Below are 14,768 nucleotides of genomic sequence, written 5' to 3'. Positions count from 1 at the left end.
ATGGTTACCAATTGGAAACGCTACTAATTTGCCATAACCCACGACGTCGTAGACAATCTGCAACAATCCTGAAACCGACCCGCAAAAAGCGCTTCGTTGTAGCGCTTTCAGGGGAATCCAGAAAAGTGGATTCACCCTCCGGATAGCGATACACTCCTGCAACCAATCTGCAACAGTAGCGCTAAGGACCTGTGTGTTACCATTGTTGCTGGTTCTTCAAAGTCCCTCCTCCTGAGCCTGTCCTCCAAACTTCCGGCGAAGCGATCGCCATTTTTTTTTCTCCGAGCGAGCGGGGATAAACGCACCGGCGAGCCTCTTTCTGTTTAGAGGCTTCCCTGGCTTCAGTCCTTCACCTTTAGTCACTAAGCACAAACCACATGAAAGCCCGTTTGCTGAAATAAAGTCCCTTTATTTTTTACACATAAATTCAGCCGAAAATCGGGCCCGTGAGAGGGGGGGGGGATTTTTTTTTTATCACTCGAGGCAGCGTGCCAACGATCATACAATCAAACGACAGCTCACATTAGGCAGCTGGATGGGTCTCTCCGTTGCAACGAATCTACCTAGATTCGTTGCTAAGGGTCTGTTTTTTTTTTTTTAAAAAACCTTTCTTAAAGGGAAAGGGGCTGTTTGGGAGCATGCTAACGGCTGCCCATTGGCTGCTTGACGGCCAGGGGCGGGACGAGCTTGGCAATAGCGCTTCCTTTCTAGCGATTTCTGCCGAGACCGGAAGCCTGTGGGAAATGCTAAAAAACGCAACTGAATCCACTACAAAGGCAGGTATGCATAACGACGAATTCCACTATTTTAAATGGCGATTTTTCATTCCGCAAACAATTTGCAACAAAGATCCCCGTGCGAAAAGGCCCTAAGATTCTTTATCAGTCCACCATGCAGATATGTGTTTATATACAGTGTTTACGTAATCTGCCAAAGGGGCTTGTTCTTTAAAAGCCATTTTTATTTGTGTTTGAACTTGTACCGGTGGCATCAACATGTTTCTAAGAATGGTGTGCAGTAGTCTGAGAGGGGCAACTCTCTAGGATTTCCAAAGCATAAAGCAGAACTACAGAGCTGCCTAAAAGAAAATTGCCTTTCCTGATTGAGACATGTGCTCTCAGCTGACTGAAATGGGCTAACGTTTTAGTTTTCCCAGCCTTCAGTTCAGGGAATGTTTTGTCAACTGGAAAGTTCCCTCTCCCCCATGTCTTGACCTGGCAAGACACCCCCCCCCGATATCTTTTGAAAAAAGAGATAAGGCACCCCATCTATCTTCTATGTTATTCTCCAAAATTCATCGATTTTAAGGAGACCATATAGACCAACTTTAGCGATCCCAGCACAAGGAGCCGAACAAAGTGTGAGTCCAGTGTCACTTTTAAGACTAACAGGTTATATTCCTAGTACAAGCTTTTGTGTGTACTGACGATATCTGAAGAAGTTTGCATGCACAAGAAAGCTTATGCCAGGAATAAATCTTTGTTGGTCTTAAACATGACACTGGACTCAAACTTTGTTCTGCTTGTTCAGACCAACACAGCTACCCCCCTGAATTTATCAGCACAAAGAGTTGTGTACAGTCATTAATAAAGAGGATAAGAAAGGAACCAAGTTATCTAAGATAATCCTGGTGGTCATGAAAGATTGTAAGAACAAAGTCTATCTGTATCAGTGCCAATTCTATAGCTAAACTAGGAGAAATCTTATCAGGATCCAATAACTTAACCTTGTGGTTTTGTCAGAACTGAGAAACTGCCAGATAAGATGTTCAACACCTGTTTTTCACCTGTGATTCTACAGCTTGGGGGAAAAAATTTTTGTCCCTATCATGGTATTTCCCCTGGAAATTTTCTATATTCTTCTCATTGCAAGACTGTTATTTTTGCTTTCTATTCTGCCTCCATACTGCCTCGCCAACTTGCCTGGTCCACTCACTGACCCCCTTGCCTGGCTTTCCCTTTCCACTCTTCTCTTCTCCCATTCTCTCACTGCCTTCTTCTGCTCCTCCCATCTCAGCCTTGGAACCTTTTGGGAAAGCATAGAGCCTTCTTTCTTGTAACTCTTTATCACAAAGTCAGTGAGGAATTTTTAACAACAAACCAATAAAAGATTTTTATTTTACAATGAGGAAAAGGATAATTGGAACGAGGAAACAAGTTCTTTCATACAAATCAGTTTACAGATACAAATTCTTAGTTGCAGACTTTTGAGATGTTCAGGTTCCTTTTAGACTGAGAGGTTTCGTTATTGTATTTATCCTAAAACATGTCCTTTTTTAGAATTCCCGAGAACTCCCCCGTCTCCTAGAAAGTGGCCACTCTTTCCTAGTACCAGTGGTCCCCAACTTTTTTTCGGCTGGGGCCCGGCAGGGCAGCTGCCCCGCCTGCGCATGCGCGATGCGCGGCGCGGCCCTGATTCCCTCTCCCCTCCCCCTCCTGCAGTTAGAAGCTTCCTGGGCTGCAAGCTTGCGGCCTGGGAAGTTTTTAACTGCAGGGGGGGCGGGGAGAGGGAACCGTGGCCCGGCGCCATGGCCTTCGTGGCCCGGCACTGGGCCGCTGACCGCAGGTTGGGGACCACTGCTAGTACCACCACTCTCCTCCTAGTTAAGTCAGTATCCCATTGCTTACTGAGGAGTCCAAAGCCCTTTCTCACACACATGAATCTGAAGAAATGCACACGTCAGATTTCCCCTTACTAACCAGGCAGGGATCCTCCATCACTCCTTAAAAGGATTCTCCTTCCAATTTGGCCCAGTTTGGGAGTCAGTTCCTCATTGCCCAAATTACCCTTGCCAAATATCTGCCCTAGTTGTCCAGTCATTGTGTGAACTAGCTATCATCAGTAAACTCAGTTCTCTAGAGTTTCTCCTCAGAGTAGATGATTTTATCAGAATAGACTCAAATCAGACTACCCCCCTCTTCAGCATACAGCCCCTATATCAGTTACAACTCAGCTGTTGCAGACCACTAAGAGTGCTCAGAGCAGCCTATTGTTCTGACTTGCTGCACCTGGGTCTTATCTGCTCTGGGCTTTTTTGTGCTCTATCAGCTCAGATTCAAAAGAGCTATCTGCACCTGATCCGATTTCCAATCTGATGTCAGTTGGTTTTATTATTCCATCTGCAATTTCCTGGCTCCAATCTAGAGTGACATCATCTTTTCCCTGGGATATCTGAGAGTGGATATTATCTGCTTAATTCGAGAAAATAGCTACAAAAGTCCAATCATCATCATGCAGATGTTTGCCTTTTAGGATTTTCTTTCCCATTCTGCTTCTAGTCTGGCCATACTCCACTGTTCTCCCTCCACTTACTACCTCCCACATTTGCTCTGGCAGAAAAGGCAAAAATCAACAAGCCACCTCATGCTCCTCCTTCGGCACTTCCTCCTCCCCCTGGCTTGCTCTGACTGTAGAGTTGGAGGACAAAAGGCTATAAATAAAGCCCTCTCCAGCCTCCTGCTCCTTCAGTGCTGGCTGGAGCATCACACAACCCCCGCGTATCCCCCCATGCCACATTCTAGCTAAAATGCGGCTACAGGCACTGGCATGGACCATCACCTGCCTGATCAAGCAGAAAGGAGAGAGGAGTCTGAGAACTGAAATGATTCAAGTGCAGAAGACATTGTCATAGTGAAATCTGATATGAGTCAGAAAAAAAAGGAATGTTGCAGGTCTGTTGCAAGATCTGGGTTCAGATTGATCAGAATTTGGCAGGATCAAGAGTAGAAAAAATATGAATACAGACAATACTCTAGTGAAGATTTTTAACCCCTCATTTACTGTTGCTTTTACTTCAGCACTCTGAATCACATTTTCTCAGTGCTGTCAGTCTCATCCAGCCTGCTTAGTTCATTACTGGTGCTGGAACATCAGGTTCCCAAAGAGGCCAGGGCATGATGCTGGTCTCAAAGCTGTTCCAATTTATTTTTCACTACTGAACAAGGGGCCCTGCAAGTAGCAATCACTGATTTTCTTTTAACCGCACTCCTCAGGACAGCTTTGCTCATGATTAGTTTGGGTTTTGCTAGGTTGCATGTGTTGGCTCGATGCATAAGAATAGTAACTGTAGTGCTACCAGGCACCATTTCATGCATCTGAAGGAGCAGATGTCCCTGAACATGCTTTGGATAGCAGATGATGTTGTAAAGAGAAGTAGGGATCTATTGTGAGCAGCCTTGTCATAGGGTCTCTTCTTTCATCATTTGGGAATTGTAGGGGGCTTAGGGCTGGATAGAGGATAGTCTAATAATTCCCTGCATTGAAATCAACTTTTCTACTTCTTCTGTGCACTAAGTTAACATTTTTATTCACCTGTCCACTATAACCCAGCTGGCCAGAATGGTATAATGGCTAGAGGGTCCATACTAGGATCCCCACTCTGCCATGGCAGTCTGACCGTGGGCCAGTTACATACTCTCAGCCTGAACTTCCACGCAGGATAGTTGTGTGGATAAAATGGGGGAGACGCGAGCCGTGCAAGCCTCCTGATGCAAGCCTCTGGCCTGCCTATGTCACTTCTGAGTGATGTCAGCACATCCAAAAGCTCTTAGAAAGTGCCCCCCCCCCCCTGACAGCACACGCAGTCCTGGCAACCTTAGGTATAAATGAATAGATAAAATACAAGGTCAAATTTCTTTTTCTCATTCTTTTTCTCATTCACTGCCACTTCAGAGTTCACTAGTATACTTTTTCTGCCTGATAGGCATTATCTTGACCTTAGAAACACTGAACTTCATCTCCCATGTTGAGATTCCCATTCACTCAGTTTGAAGAGAGTTTCTTGGAGCTCTTTACCCATCTACTTTGATTTTCACCAACCTGAAACCTTTTATGTTATCCGAGTATGGCCTTTACACTGTTCACCTGCAGTTCCTGATCCCAATCGACCAATTAAATAGCAACACTAATTTCAGAAACAACTGATCATTTGGCTGTAGGCAGTAGTCTTCAGATCTCATGATTATTCTGATGTCTCATTATCTGTGTTGGATCTCCCAGGCATGGATTTTAAACGATGCCAAAAACTCCTGTATCCATGTTTTGGTGGTGGTGGCTTTATTAAATGCTGATTTTTCAGTCCCAGGTAACAATTTTGACATTGGGGAAAGGTTGCTGGGAGAAAGGATGCCCAATCTTCTCCTCCCATGTCTGTTGCGCTGTTTAAAAGACCCCTTCTGAAGCAGCAGTTGGCTCTTTCAGGGAAACTAGATGGGTTTTCCTACAACAGCCAATTGCAGCATTTCATCATGGAAGAAATATGAATATATATTTCAAAAAAAGTTTTCCCCTTTGATCTTCCCCTTTCCTTCAAAACCACAGTTTTTCCAATCTGTTCCAAATCTGCCTGCCTAGGTTTTGCCTCTTCAGCAGTAAAAGAAGTGCACACACACACACACTGCACAAGGTATGAGTGCTGAAGTACATCAGATAATCTCTTGGTAGGGACGAGAACTGCTGATTCAAGACCTGAGAGCTTTTCAATTCTGTAATCACATACCAAAGCACTTGGCACCTGCACCTTTGCCATATGACAATAGAAACCATAGCCACCCCTCCACTGCCAGGGAAAAGATGAGCAGCACTTCCCTTTTATGTGTTAACTAGGTTTCAAAGCCCATTTGTAAAAATGGGCTTCTAAAGAGGGGGCACTCTGGGGGGCGGGGAAGCCATACTCTCCCACCTTCCCCCCTCCAAAGGTGCCATGGCTGGCCCTGGGCCCACGGAGGGGCCCCGCTGCCTCTGCGAGGTGGCAAGGGCGCTCTGCAGGCCCAGGGAAGGCCCCCTGGGCACCTCCTCCACGACCGATGATGTGGCTGGGGCTGGGCCCACGGAGCACCCCCGACACATCTGCATTTTAAAATGCAGCAGCCGGTAGCCAGGGACGTTCAGTGGAGGCACGGGGAGTCCTAGTGGGTTGTGAGCCTCAGGAGAGGTGGGCAGAGTGTGGGGTGGAAGCCAGTAAGTGCTGGAGGCTGGGGTGAGCGGGTTTGTGTAATGGCAGTGTAGAGAGCTGGGCGCAGTGCATGTGTATCACAGCATGGAGCCGGGGGGGGAGTTGGGCACGGTGACCAGGTGTGGGTGGGCACAGTGAGGAGAGCAAAATAAAGATTTGAGGCCACTGCACAGCATTATTCTGCAGACGAAACTGGTTCTTTTGTCTCCTGTTTCATCTGCACAACCACCCTGTGCAGTAGACCTCAAGTCTTTCAATTCAACAACAACCTATGTGGGAGGCCTTAAATGTTTCTTCTCTACCACAACCCTGTCCAAAGTAGCCCCTTCTGCCTGGGGAGCTAATCTTTATACTCTGTAGGTGAGCTGTAATTCCAGGAGCTCTCCAGGTTTGGAGGTAGGACTTCAAAATCGTACAATGCTTCAGAGTCCAGCCTTCAAAGAAGCCATTTTTGCCTGCAGTTGGGAGGGAGTGGTGAAGGTGTGTCCCTCCTGGGCTATGGGCTATGGCCAGCCCTTACCAGCAACTGTTTGTATTCTGGCATGCAGACAGGCAGACCAGCATCGCTCCTGTGAGTCTGGAAAGTGCAGGAAGATCTAAATAAATATTTACAGCCTGAAACGGTAAATAGTGAACAAGTATATGGCTGGAGAGACATGGGAACAAAAATAACTTTTTTCAACCTTGGCCTGGCAAAAAACAGTATAAAAAACCTTACTCAGGTCAAGACTGCTGTGCACAGAGAGTCTTCCTCTTAGGGTTGCCAGCTTCCATGTGAGGCTCTCTACCCCACCTCCCTCATGGGGAGTCTGCTATGGGGAGAGAAAGGGAAGGCGATTGTAAAATGCTTTGAGACACCTTAGGCCTGTTGGGTCACTCTGGCCCATTCACAATTCTCTCAGACCTCTCACAGCCCCACATACCTCACAGATTGACTATTGTGGGGAGATGAATGGAAAAGGTGTTTGCAAACCGTTTTGAGTCTCCTTTGGGTAGTAAGCAACAGGGTACAAAAATCTGTTCTTCTAAGAAGCAACCATGAAAGAAGCATGTGGGCACATAACATTTTATCAACAGTGAAAAAATGGAAAAGAAGGAACATAGTGGACGCCTGTGTACTGAGACTACCTCATGTGTATTAGGGCAGAGGGGCATTTCGGTGTCTGTGGCCTAATTCACACAAGAAGGAAAATGACGCAGAATTGGTTTTCATGTAATCTTCCCCTAAGAAGAGTCTCCAGTCTGAATTTCCCTTCAGATATCTGAGGACATGGCTCCGGAAAGCTCATCTGTAACCACTATGCCACAATTCCCAAAGGTCAGTCCTCTCCCACACTCAACGAACATTCCAAACCACAGATTCTTGACACCCATATCTCCACACCCATGCCCTCATTTGCCACCTTGCCACCACAACCTCCCACACAACACACACATTCAACCCCATGCCCTTACAGACTGGACAACTCCTCCCCTTCCTCTTCCCACTGCCAAGCTCTAGCACCCGTTGTATTCTTGGATACAACGGGCTTTGTCCCTAGTATAAGATAACAGTGATGTATAATCAGGGTCTCAGTCAACATATCTGAATCTTTCTCCAGTAAATAGCAGATAAAAATTTCACAACACCCGCTGTTACTTTGGGGAGGTTATAAAACGTTAAAGAAGCCAAGGCTGCTGAGGCTGGCCCCGTAATCCCTTAAAATCCCAATGTAAAGAGACATCCTCAGAGCCGCTGCTCTGAGCGCCCCCAGAGGCTGTCATGGGAAAGAAAGTTTTCCATTAGTGGCACCAAGATGCTGCAAGTCGTTCCCACAGAAACTCTGCCATCCCCCCTCTCTTTTGGCTTTCTGAAAGAACAATAAGCCAGCACTTTTCAGAGACTGTGGTTTTGTCTTTTTCAAGACATAATAGTCAGTTTTTAAATTTTTGCCTTAAAAATAGAAGCCCCTAACTATTTCTCATGTGAGGATGGGATGTAAACGTTTCAACTAAATAAATGTGGAAGTATTGTGTTGTGTGCATAAGGGTGAGATTCATGAGAATTGAACATACATTTCTTAAGAGTTGTCACTTGACAAACGCAACAATAAAAACATGATTGCCCACTGCTCTCATGTTAGATGAAGGATGCAGTTTCTTCCAATCTTGGGAAGTACACAAAAAAGAAACAAGAGACAATATCTGTGCATTCACTCTTACCATTTTTCTACACCTTTGACTTTAGTCACCTATTTGCAAGGTCAGTTTTCCACCTCTTGGTGTAGTAGTAACAGCAGCAGTTTCCAATCTGGCAAACCCAGTTTGATTCCCTGCTCCTCCACATGCAGCCAGCTGGGTGATCTTGGCTAGTCACACTCCTGATAGTCCTGTTCTCACAGAGCAGCCTCATCTGTAATTAAAATGTAGGTCTGGGCTCTGGGAATCCTTACTCTGCCATGAGGTGTGGCAGTCACACTCTCAGTCTAACCTAAATGTTGTGTGGATAAAACAGAGGAGAGGAGTCTTGGTGTCTCTACTGAGGAGCAAGGTGGGATAGAAATAAGGTATTTTTTTAAATAAAATGTATAAATCTGATATACTGGAGGATCTAAAGGTATAAGTGGTGGAACTTGCAAGCACAAAATGTATTTAAAATCAGAATGGAGTCTGTTTCCCCACAGGCTTGAGATAAAATATCATTACGAGGATTTCTGTTTCATTTGTTTCTCTTGTTATAGTTGCTGTGGGCAAAATGGATCCACCAAGAAAATTGCCGGTCTCTCGCTTAGCAATTCTGCTCACTGTCACCTTGATATTGGGGGTAGTAGCTTCGATAATCATATTGGTTTTCGCTTTCCTCCCTATTAAAACTTATGGTAAGTTTTAAAATCTGTATCTAGGATTTATGTTTTAGTATCTATATGGTAATCTGAGGGATTTTTGTCATTGAACCTTAAACTTTTAAAAATAGAATTGAGTGCAGCAAACCAATGCTTTAAAAACGAACAAAACTTTTGCCCCCTAGATGTGAATATCAATTAAGAACAGCAGGGTTCTTTTGCTAATGACTGGTGAGAGTAAACTCTGAAATTACAAGTTTTATTTTCTGTTCCTCTGCCAATAAACACTAGGAGATATAAGAGGGGGAAGGAAAAACAAAAACAAAAGACATGTTTTTTATTAAAGCAACAATAAGACGTTCCTACGTAATGGTCAACCATTATAAATTTATCTAGAAAGCTGTAATAAATTTTCTGAAATAAAATTCAGTACAAAGTTGCTTGTCTTTCGTAGGAAAAAAAATGTGCACATGAAGTCAAGTCTTTCTATGCACTGACATTCAGTGTGGTCAATGCCTTAATTTTAAACTGATATTCTTAATGCCCCAAGCAGGGGATCGGATCACAAAGAGAACCGGTGCTCTGGGACTCTGAAGATCTCGGGTCGATAAGTATATCAATGTCAGACATTCCAATGGGTAGCCGTGTTGGTCTGAAGTAGCACAATAAAATCAGAGTCCAGTAGCACCTTTAAGACCAACAAAGATTTATGCAATGGGTGAGCTTTCGAGTGCTTGCAATCTTTGTTGGTCTTAAAGGTGCTTCTGGACTCTGATTTTATAATATCAGACATTGAAATGTATGCCTAACTTCTCCAATAAAAGACAAGACTCTCGAAGCAACTTTGTTCTGAATTTTATTTCAGAAAATGTATTACAGCTTTCTAGTTGAATTTACAGATTTCAAGTTTATCATTACATGGAGCTTCTTGGAACCGTGTGCCCTCTTAATTATTTTGATTAAAGCAGAGCTCTGCTATCCAAAGGACAGGGAGAGGCAAAGAGTGAGGCAACACTTTCAAACCACTCTGTGTTTTCTGTCAGATGGAATAGTGAGGGAAGAGACACCTTCAAGGACTGGTGGTTCTGTAGGAGAAACTGCTTGCCTCTGACTTGCAACAATATAGTTCCTGATAGACTACGGGGATCATATAGCGAAGCAGGTTTTGTTCTGAGGAGCAACTGGAGAAAAGGAGCATCTAGTCTAGACAGCTCCAATAAGAGCAATATTTTAAATAGGGGAACTTTAAGTTAAATAGGGAAACTTTAAGCTTTTAGGCTACATGTTTGGTTCTTTGAGGAGAGATGGGCCCTTCCTTTTGTCAACTTGAGAGGTTTGCCACCTCCAGGCCAGTTCATTCCTTGAGATTTAGATTTAGTGACAGCACCTTGAGAGGGTAGAGCTTGAGAAAGGAGAGGGGACTCAGTCGGGGTGGAATGCCATACATGGCACCCTCCAAAGCTCCTGTTTTCTCTAGGGGGAACCAATCTCTGTCATCTGCAGATCAGTTATAATTCTGGCTTCTTCTCCAAGCCTTAACTCTTTATGGCTGTGAGCTAGGTCCCCACTCCTCTCACTGGAGTCCCAGTAAAATGTACCCTCTCCATGTTTGAGCCCTGAACAAAGAGTTTAAATACCGGTGATTTTTATTCAAGTGCACTATTATTAAAAAGATGCGAGGGGCATCCAAATTATTATTCAACATGCATGCAGCAAAAAGGGACTGGAGGACATTTCGCTTAAAGTATTAGCACTTGCAAAGGAAAATAACTGACTAGAAGTACTGGGATTTCATAGACTCATAAAATCACAGAGTTGGAAGGGGCCATGCAGGCCATCTAGACTAACCTACTGCTTAATGCAGGATCAGCCTAAAGCATCCTTGATAAGTATCTGTCTAGCCGCTGCTTAAAGACTACCAGTGACTGGACCTCGCCACCTCCTTAGGCACTGCTCAACTACTCTAACTGTGAAAAAGAAATGTCTGATATCCAGCCAGTACCGTTCTACCTGTAGTTTAAAGACATTACTGCTGTTTTTGATTACAGCAACAACAAAGGCCAACACTATGTTATTCAGCGAATCCACCCCTGCGATGTTGTTCAGCTGTAGATTGAGGAAGATTGGGGACTATACTGCTGCTTTATGAGTTCTTATGGGTTTTAATAGAATTAGGGGATTGTGATTGAATTTATGGGGTGTGGGGGTTAGTCCATTGTATAACCCACCATGAGTCCATGGAGGGTGCTGGGATATAACTCAAATATAAATAAATAAATAAATAAATGAAAGAAAGAAAGAAAGAAAGAAAGAAAGAAAGAAAGAAAGAAAGAAAGAAAGAAAGAAAGAAAGAAAGAAAGAAAGAAAGAAAGAAAGAAAGAAAGAGTCCTATCTCCTGCTGCCTACAGGAACCTTTCCCTGCCTTCCTCTAAGTTACAACCTTTCAAATACTTAAAGAGAGCAATCATGTCTCCTGTCAACCTCCTCTTCTCTAGAATATTCCCAAGTCTATGTGTCTTTCCTTTTAGGGCTCCAGAATTGATGCCTATGTTGATACAGCACAAGATTTAACCCTATTGATGTTATTGACAATAATATTCCAGTTTCAGCTTACAAATCTCATCAAATTTGAAAGGTTGCAACTTCTATCCAGTGCCCTCCTGTGTTCCTGTACTGGAAAATCTGTCTAATTCTTCCAAATATAGAACTGTAATATTAATGTCCTCTTTTCTCTAGATCATTACTTGATTGGTGTTGGTCGAGCAGACTGCACTGGCCCTGTAGCTGAAGTGCCATTTGTAAGTAAAGTTACGTGAAACATAATTTCATTGGAATCTGTGATTACAATCATAGTTCTAGAAGTAAATCCAGGACCAAATAAGACTTCTTCCCCTTCTTTTCTTTCTTTCCCTCAGGCTAAATCTAATGATTTTGACCAGCAAATTTATTTATTTTTTATTCAAGGGAGGCAGACCACTTCCCATTCCCCTAGCCACAGAGAATACTAGTGCTGTTCAAGAGGTTTCTGTCTCAGGTACATGAAGGCATTGAGGCTCCAGATATGGCTTGAGGATTGCCAATCTCATGCTACAAATGGTGCTTCAAGGTGCTCATCTATGCTGTACCTCATACCACTTAAACACTTTATCCACTTCTGTCATCATGTTCTACTAATGCCTAAAGAAGTGGATTTCCTGTTAACATTTTCAAAGTAGAGTAGGCGAAATATCCCACACTGCTGCTTAGTGTCAATCCACCAGAGGGGAGAATTTGCACCCACTCTGAAAAAAAAGGAAGGCAGGCAGGTAACTCCCTCGCTGATGGTCAAAAGTAGGGTTGTTACACATGGTCTGGCAGCCAGAGAGAGACTCAAGGTAGGGACATGGGGGGAAACAACTGGTGATGGCATGATGACTATTCTGAGGAGAACCAGAAGTTACGTATCACCTTATTAGGAATCACTGGACCGTAAAATGATAACATTTCTGTAAATTCCTAATTAGGACTGATATAACTTCTGGATTTCCCCCTTGAGTAATGTCATGATGACATCAGCCTGATAGCCACTTAAAAGGTGTGTGTGTGTGGGGGGGGAGGATTCTCCAGCTGTCGCTCCAGGTGATGGCTGGAAATTAGCACTGGTGGAGGGCTATCCCATGTCCCCACTGGGTGGCTAGCAAGAACATGGAAGTTACAAATAAACAGGAGTGTTACAAGTCAACAACATTGTCCCTTTGCTCATATGTGAGATGCTGGAAACTACTGGGTAGGTCCAACCATCATTCAAGGAATCTTCCTCCAAGTGTAAGCAGCCATCCTTCAACTTAAGTGGTTCTTCCTTGAACGGAAGAGTTACTTAAACTGGAGGAAAGCTCATTAGAGGAGCCTCAGAATTGAACAAAAAGGAAAGGTGGGATACAAATATTTAAATAATAAACTTTGCTCAATGGAGTGGCAGACAAGGATCAGATCTATCCCCTAGGAATTATGTGTGGCTAATTAAATGTTGTGTTCCATTGTAGATGGGCTATGGCAGTCTGGAACAAGTTGGTGCTGGCTTAATAACACGACAGTACTGTAGGACATTCATCATAGCAGAGCCTCAGAACCACACCAAAAGAGTGGTGTTTGTTACTGCTGAAATAGGGATGATATCTCAGAGGCTTAGACTAGAGGTAAGTGAAGCTTTGACTTTATAAGGATGCTGTGGCTAAAAAGCTGTTTAAAATCTGAATATTTAGCTTTGGTACATAAAATTGAGAGAAACAGAGAGAGAAAAAGATCCATCATAATATACAGTGATCCTATATTTACTATAAAACTTACAAAATTTAGACAAGTGTACTCTCATCTGGATGGCCCAGGCTAGGCTGATCTCATCAGCTCTCAAAAGCTAAGCTGGGTCAGCCAGGGTTAGTAGCCAAATAGGAGACCACCAAGGAAGTCTAGGACTGCACAGCTCAGGCAGGCGATGGCAAACCACCTCTGTTTGCCTCTTGCCTTCAAAGCCCTGTGGAGTCAACCCTTCACTATGAAGTATGGAGGAGGGTAAGAGGTAAAAGGCAGTTCAAAACAATGAACTTGAGGCTTGACTTGGTGAGATAAGAGATCCACAAATGGGTTTCTTAAAAGCTTCTCAGTCATAAATACCAGGCTGAAATCAGGGGAGGTTGAGGGCCTTTCCGTACGAGTTCAAAGTAACAGGTGTGTGGCAAATTGTAATTGCTACTAATTTGCAGTTATGCACGACGTCGCACACAATCTGCCACACTTCTGCAAATGATCAGCTAAAAGCGTTTCTTTGTAGCGCTTAAAGGGAAATCCCAAAAGGTGGATTCACCCTCTGAAAAGCGCTACACTCTTGCAAGCAATCTGCAACAGTTCTGAAAAAGACCTGTGCGTTCCCATTGTTGCAGTTTCAGCAAAGTCCCTCCCCCTGGCTCTCTCCTCTGAACTTCCGGCGAAGCGATCACCATTTTTTTTTCTCGGAGCGAGTGGAGAGCAACGAACCGGCGAGCCTTCCAGCGAGGCTTCTCCGGCTGCAGTCCCTTCACAGAGCTGCTTTAAAGCTTGCCTCAAGTCACCAAGCACAACACAAGCCCTGTTTGCTAGTTCCCTTTATTTTCGGCAGAAAATCGCGCCCGTGCACGGGGAGGGATTTTTTTTTCACTCGGGGGAGCATGGCAACGATGAATTGCCAGCTCAGACACCACCTGCCAGCTAGATGGGTCTCTCCGTTGCAACGAATCAACGCAGATTCTTTGCAACGTGTTTTTTTTTTTAAACCTGTTCTTAAAGGCAAAGGGGCTTTTTTGGAGCATGGTAACAACCGCCCATTGGCTGCTCGTTTGATTGACGGCCAGGGGCGGGACAAAGCTCGGCAAATATTGCTTCCTTCCTAGCGATTTTTGCCGAGACCAGAAACTTATAGGAAACTATTGAAACGCAACTGGATTCCACTACAAAAGCAGGTATGCATAACGACGAATTCCACCATTTAAAATTGCGTTTTTTCTCTCCTAAACCAATTTGCCACATTGATCCTGGTGCGGAATGGGCCTAACTCTTCCCCACCACCACCACCATTTCCCCAATCTTATACAGCTTCTTAGTGTAACTACTTCTCCTTAAGGCAAAACAGACTGGCCTAAAAGAACAGTGTCAATTGTTGTCATGAAAATAATGTATGGGGAAAGGTCACCGCTACTCACTCCAAATCATATCACTGGTGGCTGCTGCTTTAAAAAAAAATTAACTTCAGGATAATTGTTCAGATTTTCTGTTGTTTTGTGTAGCTAGCTTCACTCTCATAGAATAAAAATCACATCTGCTTCAGTATTAGCGTATTTTACATTCTGTATTCTAACATCTTGATGATTGTTTCTGTGGCACAAAATACCAAGTTTGGAGAGGTAGACCAAGATGGCATTCTAACAAGTTCATCTTCATGAGCTCCAGAAGCAGGCAGGGGTCTAATCACCGCTGCGATCAGC

General features: G+C 44.0%; 1 protein-coding gene across 2 annotated transcripts in view; it reads left to right on the top strand.

The window, feature by feature from the left end:
- Nucleotides 1-14,768, top strand: part of ASAH2 (N-acylsphingosine amidohydrolase 2) — a 72,432-nt gene that overhangs the window by 20,522 nt on the left and 37,142 nt on the right. For both annotated transcript variants that reach the window (XM_077350330.1, XM_077350331.1), the window contains exons 2-4: nucleotides 8,674-8,811; nucleotides 11,512-11,573; nucleotides 12,798-12,950. In XM_077350330.1, the coding sequence (XP_077206445.1) occupies nucleotides 8,688-8,811; nucleotides 11,512-11,573; nucleotides 12,798-12,950 (339 nt within the window). In that variant the 5' untranslated portion in view covers nucleotides 8,674-8,687. The remainder of the gene's footprint in view (nucleotides 1-8,673; nucleotides 8,812-11,511; nucleotides 11,574-12,797; nucleotides 12,951-14,768) is intronic.

The sequence above is a fragment of the Paroedura picta genome, chromosome 8 (genome assembly GCF_049243985.1).
Source record: "Paroedura picta isolate Pp20150507F chromosome 8, Ppicta_v3.0, whole genome shotgun sequence".
NCBI lineage: Eukaryota > Metazoa > Chordata > Lepidosauria > Squamata > Gekkonidae > Paroedura > Paroedura picta.
Note: the sequence above shows the minus strand (reverse complement) of the source record. Positions and strands in the feature narration are given on the sequence as shown.